At 36.2% G+C, this 13,128-nt stretch overlaps 1 protein-coding gene across 1 annotated transcript in view; it reads right to left on the bottom strand.

Annotated features, from left to right (window-relative positions):
* The window catches only part of DDX10 (DEAD-box helicase 10), a 158,558-nt gene that overhangs the window by 106,278 nt on the left and 39,152 nt on the right, over window positions 1-13,128 (bottom strand). Inside the window, 2 exon segments of the mRNA XM_029960897.1 lie at window positions 3,357-3,822; window positions 11,681-11,769. Coding sequence (XP_029816757.1) covers window positions 3,357-3,822; window positions 11,681-11,769 — 555 coding nt within the window.

The following is a 13,128-nucleotide window of genomic DNA, read 5'->3' as shown; positions in this document are numbered from 1 at the left end:
AATACTGCTAAACAGTGTTAAATGCACTTTAAAAGAATAATTTCCATAATGTTAACACAACAGCTAAATACTGCCTATCTGCTAATGGCTCTATGCATATAGCTGACCTTCTTTTTATGCATAAGAGCATTATACTTCTAAATAAGTCCCATGAGTTATATCACCAGCTAAAAATCCTGATATATCTAAGTAAAATTCATAAATTGAGCAGCCAGTGAGTACCTCTTAAAAAATGAGCTCAGAAGCTCATAACAAAATTGCAACATCTGCCAAGGTCTTTGACCTTATCCAAGGCTTCTCCTTTTATACAGCAATGCAGAGAACAAACTTTTCTTTTTTATCTGTTGTCACAAAATGATGGAGACAGAGTACATATGTGGCCAAGGGCCACAATAAGAAAGGGAAACAGTGGAATTGAGCTGTTAGAAGGATTAACACTGTTAGAAGGATTAACACTGGATGTGTCCCACTTCACATTATGATCTACCTTTCACTGTTAGGTTGGGTACCACGTACATACAACAACAACAAAAAAAATGTTTCATGAAAATCCCACAAATCCCCTTCCACTCCATCATCAGTTTAAATAAACCCTGCTCCTTCTGACTAGTTCCTTTCCCTTGTTACAAAGATGGATGAGCCAACTCCACCTTGTAATCAAAGGTCCAGGCACTACAACACCACAAAGAATACTCGGAGCCAGCCTAACACCTCCTCTTGCTCCTTCTTCCATTGGAGGGACTAGGGTAAACACAAGGATGAGAAATCAATGGCGTCTTTAACAACAGCAACTCAAAAATTAAAACTGAACATAATGTTTCCATTTACAAAACATATCCTGAAGCGCAGTGATCACAGCAAGCGGGACTATTTTGCTGCCAAAAGAAGCCTAACACAAGAATAGCGAAATTGCAAAATCAATCACACATATTAAAAGTATAAAGGCAAACCGAATTCAATCTTTGTGGGTATACTCATAATCCTCCAGTTAGATGACCACATACCAATGTTTGCACAGGACTCCTACGTTACTTAACATACAGAATAAATTTTTCAAAAAAACCCTCTAGCCAATGTAGCAGAATATACACTGTATGTTCATACTTAAAAACTTCTATCCAGAAAAATATACAAATGGGAAAAAAATATAAAAAGTGTTGCACATTACCAATTTGGTTTCAAGATCCACAAAATAAGGTGTTTAGATATACATGTGAAATAAAAAATGCAAAAATTCTGAGTTTTTCTATGTAATTTCTACCATGTGCATTTGTATAACAAAACATTAAAAGTTAATACGGTTACAGATAGAAACCTACATTCTCTTATTCTTACTAAAAATAGAATCCTTACATTTAAAGCATTCCACAATTTATCAACAATTTTCACAGTAACTATGGTAATAAACCCCACACTACTGTATGCATTGATCAAGACTCTCTCCCACAGTTATGCAGAGCATGCTCTGCATTTCTTCTTTCTAAAAATTACATATTTCACTACCATAAGCATTTCTGCAGGAGATGATTTAAATATAATTTAAGTTCTTAATGATACAGATCTTGAAACTTTTCATTTTTTTGGTCAGAGCTGCTTAGAAGAGTAACTAAATATTTCATTATTATGCCCCCAAGTACAGGATGCTTCAGGTAATACAAGGTCTTCCACACTTGCACACCAAGTACAAACCACTAACACTCACTGCAGTTTATAAACACTGAATCACAAAAAATAATGTCTGACTTGCCTGAAATAAACTAACCTATAAATGTTTAATGCTGGAAAACTGTTAAAAGGTTATCCAGTGAGGTTACAAATTACTTTCTAAATCACTTGTATTTTTCATACAATTTCTTTTGTTTATTCTTTTACCTCAAAGTTTCACCTTTTACCATTTCCTGAACAAAACTTTGCAATATACAAAACCAGCATGAAATTGTCTGTATATTTCAGCATGCAAAATTGTAGAAGCAATAAGAAAGCTGTAGGAACACCATTCTTTAAATAAGGCAGAAATCTTTTACTTCACTTTGTTTTTAAAATAGCAATTTCTTTTCTACATGAAACTGAAATTTATTAATAAATATAAGCTACTGCCTGGCAGTGATTGTGCCTGGGTAGAACCACTCTGGCCTAGAATAACAGGAACAGAAAGTTCATTCCAGGACCATCCCTATTTCCAGAGTTCTCAGACAAGATGGTAACCTGCAGCAGTCTCCTCACAGTAGAGAAGAGAGTGCAGGCAGTGATCAGATTACTGCACAACTGCTCATCTTTCACAAAGACAGCTGATAAAACTAGTTCATACACTTTGCTACATACTAAAGGAAAGATACTGGTTATAAATGCAGCTAGTGGGCTGATTAGCATTAAGGTCATGACAAGTGCCCTGTGCTGTTAAGTAATAGCATACAAAAAAGAAAAGATTTAAAATACTAGTTGGAAAAATAAATACTTTGCTTAACGGGAGGCTCCCCTTGCATGCATATAAGTTCAGAAAAACATCTTGATGAACTGGATGACTATTTCACTTGTATCTTTTTTCTACAGAAATATAGCTGTGAGATAGCAAAGGATACACCAAAAGAAAAAAAAATCACAAATATGCAAATACCAAATGTGCTCTACAGAAATAATAATAATAATTTAAAAAAAAAAACACACAAAACCACCCTTACTCTAACACTGTATTTAAAGATTAAATGAAAGCAACATTTCTCAGAACACCAAGGACAGAAATATCTGAACTATAAAGCTACTCTCCAGGGAAATGAAAGATTTACATGAATACTTTCAATAAGCCTTTATAACCATGCTTTGCACTCTCTCTGATACTGGCTCAATTCTTAATTGCAAAAGTCCTTTTGAAAGTAAAAATGTTTGAAAGTTACATTTTTTTAAAGATCATTTTGTTATGATTTCTATCAAGAAATGGTTCATTATGTATTGCAATTCTGTTCCCAGTGCTATAAACTGCAGTTCAGCATCGAAATTACGACTGAAAGTGGCAGCTATTTAGAGAGGTACAAGCGAATTAGTAAGTGATAAGAATTAAAACTGTCAAAATTTCCCAGGTATTCAACTCCTATTATTCATAAACTAAAGCAAGTACAAGGATATTCAGTATAGCAAATAAAATTACTTTATGCTAACTAACTGCATAAAATGATAAAAGCTTAAGTCACACCACTTATTTTTTTGGGAGTATTTATGACCCCTGATACACGTACACAACTTCAAGTGACTTCAAGTGAGTATTCTACTAAGGGCAGAATTTTCTCTTTCTCCTCCTTCCTTGGAGCATGCCCTATATAAAATCATTATGATCCATGAGCCCTACTGTAAAATGCACTTACCGGTGCTGGATTATCTTTACTTTCAACACCAAAAACATCCCGTTGTTTCACTGTCAGCAAATCAAGACCTTTAGTATCATCATCGTCATCGTCATCATCATCTTCAAAGAACTGTGCGGAGTCTGAGTTTGGTACCCTGCTTGGTATAGGACCTTCTTTTTCTGCCTCTTCCTCCTCAGATAGTTCTTTCAGCTCATCCTCAGACTCACCACTCTCCTCAGCATCTTCACTGGAAGAACATTCCTCTGTTTCTTTCCTTCTTTCATTTTCCTTTGTTTTGTCAACAGATGTTTTTCCAGTGAAATTAGTTCCACGTTTCTCCACTCCTTTTATTGAGGAGAGGGTATTTTCATTTTGTTCTGTCTCATCCGAGTGATCTGTCCCATTGGCTGCCTCATTTGCACATAGCTGTTTCCGAACTCTTTGAAGAAATCTCACACGAGGTGCCATTGCAAGACCAAGTGACCTAAAGCATGAAATTAAACAAATAAATTAATTTAAAAGGTAGATACACAAAATTTTACTAAATTAGAATCTGTCATTGATGGCTCAAGTAATTAAATTGCAATTACGATAATTCATTTTGATCAACACATTTACAAAAATCCAGCTTGAAAAATACAAGTGAATACTGGGAGAGGAAGGAATATGAAGTAATTGAGAACTATCAAGAAGAGTTAAAAACCTCCCAGGAAGAAAAGCAAACTAAGAAGCTGCAAAGTTGTAGATATGACCCAGTTATCTATGATTCACAGTAAAATGTGGTGGAAGAAACACCAATGTAATTTGGTATTGAAGATACACAGATACCATACCAAGGACTGAGCTAGCACTGACCTGTCAGTGTGCTTCACTGCTGGTAGTGCACTCAGAACATTATCCCCACCATCTCACAGTGACTGAGAGATTAGAAGAACAAACACAGTATGGATAAAAGACTAACGGCAGAAAAAGTTAAGGGAGAGACATTTCTCCCTTAAAGGCAATTTCACCTGCTTGCACCACTCTACTGCAAGGTCTTACCTTCATGGCATATATAACTAGTAGTGCCAACAAAACTATTCTTTTATCCAGTTGGTTATGACAATTCAAAGTTACACAAATACTCATTAGATGAAGGGACAAAAATTGGGCAAAAAACAGAAATCCTGTCTATCAACCATATTGGAGAGCACTGCATGGGAACAGATTCGCTGTCTCCAACAGCTCGTTTGACTTCAGTAAACTTTGTAATTGCCCACTATTATTACACCTGACTCTGTCAAATCTAAATTGAGAAAAAGCAATATTTAAAGTCTCTTTCAGAATTCATGAGCTGTCATATTAGGTGAACAAAAAAAATGTGAGGGGACACTGGTACTGTACAAGGAACACACAGAGACCACAGTTACATTTAAAAACACGTCATACAGAACAGACAGCATTAGTATTACCTGGGGCTTGTACATACACTTAACAAAGGAATTAAGGATTTAACCAGCTACATTGGCTACATATTTACACATGCACACACACATATAAAAGACTAGCCTCTTTCAATTCAGATACACACAGCTATACACCACCTCTCCTCACAATGCTGCTTGTTTCAAGTAGACAGCATTATTTCTTCTTTTCACCACACAGCTCTGAATAAAGAAACCTGAGTTATAGCATAGGAGAAAAATCAAATCGATACTCCCTGGCAGAAGAGTCATTATAATCAGTCCATGAAGCATCAAAAAGGTACTGCAGAGCAGCAAGAGTGGACTGTAGGCCCTGGAGAGCCTTGAACTGTTAACGATGGCCAGTGGGACAGAGAAGTCAAACAGAGGGGCACCCTGCTTAAGTAACAAACAAAAAAAAACCCAAATGCAACCATGGCTGTGGTTAAACAGTGCACTTTTGGTACCAGCCACAAGTTAAAACACTGAAAAGTGGGTATGCACACGAAAAGCAACCCACACTGCTAGGTTAAGGAACAAGTCTTTCAATAAATAAAGTTTATTTTTAATGTAAAAATTTTGGTTTAGTATTTCTGATAATTCAGCACTCTTATTCCACATGCAATTAACAGCAGTAACAAAGAAAACAGTTTTATGAAAAAAAAAACAAAGGAAATTTTTATGCAGTGTATTTTGCACATTTACTGACAGTGCACTGCTAAGAGCTTCGGGAACTGAAATTGGAGAAACAATCTTCAACTTGTTTTAGTGTTTGACAGCAAACACTACCTACCTTTCCAATGAAAGGATGTGTTAAAGTTTGGCCTATTGACTAAGTGTAATGGAAATAACCAAACAAAGCAGATGCAATGCTTCACTGCAGCAGCTGGAGGCCGTTCAAACATGGAAACAGGCCTTAACACTAGGCACAGTAAAACACACATCAAGAGATTGCTGCATTCAATCTCTTCAGCAAGGGGATCGAAGTTGCAAGAGGTAAATCCTTTGCAAGAGAAATGCTTTTTTGCTCTTCCAGATTTCGCAATCAGTGTTCACTTCTCTTTCTCCTGCAGACAGGCACAATGTACACAGAGCTGAAAACTCCAGTTCTCTCAGAGCTTTTCTTCTACGCCTCCAGAGCTGCATCAAAGATCAGGGTTTGACAAGGTGAAGAAACTATTCTCTCCACAGCAAAAGTTACAAAACAGACAGGAAGAGTAGCCCATGATCTGGATGAGACTTCACCATAGGTTTTATTTTCACTCAAACATGAAATTCCATTTGCCATACTGCTGTACTGCACTGATGTCTTACTTAATAACTAAATAAAATTAATTATCAGTTAGTGTTGGCAAATTTTTTCTACACTGCTTAGCAACCCTACCAAAAAAGACCAGTGCAATCAGAATTCAAATTACTTCTGAACCAAAACAATACAGACCTCAGACATAAGGGAGACAGAAGGCATTAAGGTCAATTTTATTTTGTATGAAAGTAATAGTAGATAAGCTTAGACAAAGTGCATGCAATAATCCCCAAATACTTTTAATTACATAGGTTCTCAAAGAAATGTCAGCATTTAGGTTCATTACTGCCTCTTTTTCACAGTATCTTCCAAGTGGAGAACAACCTGGGACAAACATTCTACTACTGCTTAAAGCTTCCTTTGAAGCTTTTTGTAAGATTTGGTGGTTTCTTTAGAAATTAGTTCTTAATCATTTGCCAAATCTATAGCTCATTCATACTAAAAAAACTCAATACATGAAGCAGCTTTTCTTTTCATAAACTAGAAAGGGCAATATTAGTTTACAATAATTCATTAGATGCCACTCAGACTACAATACTACTCTAACTGAAGTTACAGATATTTTTTGATTTTAGCACTAGCGTTTCACACACTCATCTGGAATGAGAAGGGTGCATGGTTTTCTGATAAATATAGACAAAAACCACGTAGGTTGTTTACTGAGATTTCATAAATTCTAACAGACAACACTAAAAACATACTAACACAACAATGTAGTCCTCAGACTATGGCAGCCTTTAAATGGCAACACAAATTCAGCTGACAAACCAAGTGACAATCCTGTTTCATATTGTGGTGTGAAATGCAGTGACTTCTTGAGAGCAAGCTCTTCCAGAAAGATATTTTAAATCAGCTTCTAAAAGCAATACTGAAACCAATGGATTATTTTGCTACTACAAATCACATTTCTACTCATCAAGTGAAACTGAGGTGGCCAGATATCAGCATTCTCTAACGTTAATTAGGGAATCAATAGACGTAACTAAACAAATGGCATACAATCCTCAAGTACCTCTGGTAAGTACTCAAGTAAGTAAGTAAGTTCACAGGGATTTCAGGAAATATGTTAAAAGAGTAAAATTGCAAAGAAATAACCCTGTATGGTTTTAAGGAGAATAATACTTTTGTTTCTATTGAATAAGGAGGATCAAACATTAATAAACATTTTTTTAAATTAATTTAAATAAATAGTGTAACACACTTAAAATACTGCCTTTTCTATGGTTTGTTAACTGTGCTTATCAAAGACCTTGAGTGTGTTTACATTAACATGATAAATTCACTATGTCTCTATTTGGATTGAATCTTAAGACAATCAAAGCAAAATCTGTCCTTGCACAAAACAAATTAAACCAGAAATGTAAGACCAGTCCAATCTTTAAAGATTTAAGTGTCACGAATGTTCCTAATCTGCACCTAGAAGATTGCTAGTCCTTTTTGAAATATGAGCCAGCTGTAAAGAATCTGAGGTCACTTCTGCTGAACTGCTGCACAACAGTTTTAGACAAGTTAGTGATTCACCCTAATATTAAGCTACTACATTTACTAAATATAAGACATATTCCATTAGTGAGCTTCTTCAGAATTATTTGAACACATAAAAACACAGCCCAGTGATTACTTTTACTGTAGAACAGGTTCAGACAAAGATTTAAAATAGCTTGAAAAAGGTTAAATACTCCCAGAAGCTATTTCAACAGAAGTATGTATTACTTGCCTTGCAATATATGCTACAACTATGTTTAACATTTAAAATGTTTTCAGAAGACAGGATGAGCAACCATTTGAAAACAGGAGAAATCGCATCAACTGAAGTGACACAAATGTGAACTAACAGGCTTTCCAGATGGTCTGATTAATAACCAAAATGAACAGAGAAATTGCCTTTGCTGTGCTATTTACTTACCAGCCAGCTTTATTCCTCTACGTTAAGGAGCTCTAATGCCTATTCAAGAGCTTATGGGTCAGGCCCAAAGAGAAGGTGAACAAAGAGGATGTTATGGTTTCAATCTAATCACTCAAAAGACCAAGATGTAGTCTTCCTTACAGAAGCAAAAGGAATCTCAACACTGCAGTTGCAAGCCCTGGTGTTTTTGATACCTGAGCCACCCTGACACCTGCTCAAAGGACAAAACAGCACAGCACAAGTAACAAGGTTTTCTGGAGTACATTAAAAATCCTTTCTCCAAGTTAGCTGGCTTGGTCAACTCTGACAGGCACTCTACCGGAACTGCTTCTTATGCATATGCAAATACATTTACTTCTAAGGTGAGTGAAGCTTAATAGCAAGCTTGGCTGCGGATTGAGAAAAGGTAGCCCAAGATCCTAGAAGAAATTAGGAAGATGACTAAGAGAATAACAACCCTGGACTTTGAAAGAGAAGACTGCAGCTTGTTCAGAGAGCTGTATGGCAGAAGCTTACAGAAGTAGTTACAGAAGCTCAGGAAGGGACAGCTAGATCTCCAGGTGGTTGAGAGGGAGTTGAGAGAGAAATGCCCAAACTCTACAAATGACTGCAGGGAATGCTGTGGTCCATATGAGTAATACCATATGAGGCTGAGATTAACTAGGTAACAGCATAAGAAGTAAAGATAGATCACATGTTCTGATATCACCCATTTCAGTGCAGCCTTGTAACACTGATCTGCAAGCAACACTTGCAAAACTATCTGGGTACCAAGTTGGGTATATCAGGCATTTTTCCCAGTAACTTGGCTTCAACCTGCTTTATTTATTCTCTATGTACCAATACAGGGATAAAAAGAGAAAAATATGCTCTATTCCTCCTGGAAGACATGATGAAATTCTCAGAGGAAATTACCTTCCTTGGCAACCCCTTAGAGCTGTGACTAACCCGTCCATCTAGCACACTGTTAAGATTTGCCCATGGAGAATGGTGTGTATATATGTTAGCACTTAATAAAATAAAGTGCCTGAGAAGTAAAATATTTCACAACACTGCCTCCTCTTTACCTTGTCTCCTATCCAGGAGGCCAGACTAAGTAATTACTCCTTCGCCTTGTTGTTTGTTTACATTTTCTTATGTTTTCAAAGGTGTGCTTTGAAGTAAAAAAGACAAATTTCTCTTTTATGAGATTTTAGAGTTTCTCCTTCACCAAACTTAAAGGCTGCTCATGTTAACACAAGGCCTGTGCAAGTCTTCCTGTAGCAAATTATTCTTTATAGCAATTTCTAATGAGAGGATACTGGAGAGAATAATAATGTAGCATAGCTTAAAGGTGCTTGATCACTAGTACACATGTCTGCATACGTCTATATGCACATACAGACACGCACACACATTTTGTTTTTTATACAAATTGGTTTATATATATATATATATATATATGTAAAACATATAAAAGTGAAAAAGACTACTGCTTTTCTGCAGATTTAATCAACAGAGCTTAAGAGAATCTTAGTGCACAGACAAGCCAGGCAAGAGAGCAATGGGGAAAGCGGAAAACAGCCTGAAATGCAAACCTGACAGGGGCATTAAGCAGCCTATTTTCTCTGCAGGATTTTTTGTGGAGTAACACATATCAAGCTAGCAGTAAATCTAGACAGAAAGGATGAAATACTTTTTGGAAAATCCACAAGGAACGAAAAACGAAGAAAGGATTACCATTCCAGGCTTTGCCATAAGTTTGTTTTGCAGAATGTAAAACAAGATTGCTTCTAAATGCAGAATTCAAACATACCAGACTTTGAGGGACTTTCATATAAATTAAGCTGACTGATCTATATATCAGTGGATGTGCACTGAATTGAAAGCCAGGGAACTGCAGGGTGTATTTAGGCTGACTAGCAGTCTGGAGAGAAGGGAAGAAAAGTGCCAAGAAACTAAAACAGAATCTCAGAATTACCTCCCAGATTTATCTTCTGACCTTTTGATTACACTTCCATATATTTCATAACCTTGACTAAACCTCTCCTACTCTCTCCAAACAGCTAACTGGTTTCCTGCATTTTAATATAGGAATGACTTATTAGTAGCTTTGCAAAGCTGGGACTAGAAATCATTTTGATGAAGGACCAAATTCTGGCACAGAGACCCCAGAAGAACAGATCTGTAGACTACTCTGTCTACATCAGTATCAGATACTAGATGCCACGCCATGCTTAAATCCAAAAGGATGTGCTGAGATTCTGAAAATTCAGCACTACTACCATCTGCCAGATGGTTTCTTACACTGGTTAAATTTGTGTGGTCATCCCCCTTAGCCCTAATCTTCTACCACTATCCCTTACATTCAGGACAGTAAGACCTATAGGAAGATTTTAAAGATGCTGACAAATGACACAAGTGAAGAAGGGCAGGCAATGCATAGTGAAATCTTTCTAGTTCTTTTTCAAAATTTCTCAGCCTGTAAAGTTAAAAAGTATCTTTTATAATAGGCTTATGTATCTTAAAAAGCATAATCATGTTAATGGCAGCACAGCACAGGAAGACCAGGTGTTCCTCAGTCTAGCAATTTGTCACATTTTAGTTCATTATGCCATGTACCGACAAGTTTGAAAACTTTAGCCTTCTCTGTATGAAATTCCACAGACATCAAATTAATTTACCATGTACCTTTGAACACCTTATTGCTCCCTTATGACTATCCTATGTCCCATGAGATTTCAAAAACTTTGCATCTTAAAACAATTTCAGGTGCCTGTCATCGGGAAAGTCAACCTGTCAAGACTAATTTCCCTCCCATACAAAATGTGGAATGTACAAAAATAGACATAGCAAAATAGATGCTATTCAGTCTAGTGCAGATGATTAATCTTTACTAAACACACTGAATCTTCTGAAAAGTAATTTATGGCCAATGAGCAATGTCTCAATCTCAACCAAAATGAGACTGCAATATATCTTCGGATACTCCAATTTCTTTTTAAATAATACAGTTTACAGGCTGGCATTTAGCTATACAGCTGAAGGGCAAATCTCAGGGGAAAAAAACAAAACATGGTTCTCTATCTTGTACTTCAGAAGTACTCCTCCCTCCTTTTCACCCCTCCCTCCTGTGAGTGGCTGGAGAGGAGAACTGGAGGCACAAAAGGTAAAGATCATGGGTTGAGGTAAAACCAATTTACTGGAAACAGCAATGAGACAAGAAAATGAACAGAAACAGCAACAACATTAATAACAGAAGTGTACAAAAGAGAGAGTAACTGACATGTAAAAATGCTCACTGTGGAGCCAGCAATAAGTTATAAAACTAGACAGCTCCCCCCACACACACCCAGAATGAACCCCTTCTCCATGCAACAGAGTCCCTTCACCCCACCCCCAGCAACGACCTGAGGTGGTACTGGAAAACCTCCCTGTCCTGGCCATTTCCTCTCCAGGCTACTAAAAAAAATTAACCCTGTCCTGGCTAGAAACAGGACCATTATTTCTCTCTATAGCGATATACTGTTTTTACACATAAAATCTATTTAGAATGTCCTTTGAAAGGATGGTATAAATGTGAAACACAATATATCACAAGACTGTCCAATTCTGTGTGCTAACATAGTCAAAACAGGTATTTAAAGCTATCATATACTGCAAAACTTTTCACTATACACTTTTCATATTCCAAGTTGGCCATACTTACAGGGCATATTCTGCTAGAGGCAATTTGAAAACATCAAATACTTCCTTGTTCTTCATTAAATAAACTGAACGCAAGTAGGATACAAAACACTGAAAGAAAAATAAAATTATTCAACAAAAAAAGAAACCATTCAATTACCAACACAAGAAACAAACATTATACTGTTGCTCTAAACACAAAATGGAATTTCACCATTAGGTGGTCTAACATCGATTTCAGACCAAAATTCTTTTACACAATACCCATCAGCCAAAATTTATCACTACTCTAGAAGTGATGCAACTTCAAATACTCAAATTTCATTATATGCACATTAATTGGCTGAATTTCCCAGAAGCATGTCATGTTATCTATCCTTAGAAAGAAAATACAACAAATTAGTCAGAAGGAAATATCACAGATTCAATTTTATTTTTTTCTCCCAGTTCTTCTGGGAGAAAGAATAGACTGTGTTGCTATCAATCTGAAGTGTCCTGACTTAATCTCAGAAAGAAAGAAACTGATTCAACTCAATATAACTGCCTTTCACTGTGCCCTAAGATGATTCATATTATCTTGCATTTACCATCAGCTCATCACATGCACACAGTCAATTAATGCAACTCAGTTGACCAACATAAATTCACTATACAACATCTACTAAGACCAGTCCAAGGTTGAAGTTTCAATTAATCCCAGACTTTCACCAAGAAAACTGGAAGTGCTGCATACCAGAATAACTTAGTCTTGTATTGCATTTCCCCCTCCATCCTTCCCAAAAGGAAAGATTCTTATTCTTCTCATGTTTCTTTTACACAGTCTATTTCTACCTATCATCAGCAGCATAAATTCTGGAATATTTTAACTATCAGAAAAGGTTCTTGGATTTCTCTTGTTCATAACCTAATTTCTAACACATGCCAAAACTCCTACCATGATGCTTAAACCATCAAACATTCATAATAACAACAAGTTAAGCTCAGAAGGTTGTATTAACACATACTACAATCACGTCTTTGTTCTGCTATGTACAGGCACCTGTTAGAGAAAATTAATGTATTAATAATTCATGTAGAATTAAAAAAAAAAATCTATTTCTTGTCCATCTCAGGTAGAGGAGGAAATACCCAACAATCAGGAGCATTGATTTCTTATGGGGACTCTCTAAATGGTTCTAAGAGAAAAAAACACTTCCAAAGGTGAAAATATGAGTCAGTAAATTAAGCAATTTAATAAATTCATTATTTTCTCCTCAGTAAACTGAAATAAAAACTACTAATTTTAAGATATGTAGAGCTAAGATGTACTTTTCAAGCTGCCCAATACTGCAATACAGAACTAAATTTTCATTTGCTTATTTTTCCAAGTGCTAAGTTTTCTGGGTAAAGTTTCCTTCCTGATTATGTCTTTCAATTAATTTTAGCTACGGAAAGTGTGAGCTCAATCCATTACACCGCTACCAAGATTGA

The sequence above is a fragment of the Manacus vitellinus genome, unplaced genomic scaffold, assembly GCF_001715985.3.
Source record: "Manacus vitellinus isolate BGI_N305 unplaced genomic scaffold, ASM171598v3 scaffold_2_pilon, whole genome shotgun sequence".
Lineage (NCBI taxonomy): Eukaryota > Metazoa > Chordata > Aves > Passeriformes > Pipridae > Manacus > Manacus vitellinus.
Note: the sequence above shows the minus strand (reverse complement) of the source record. Positions and strands in the feature narration are given on the sequence as shown.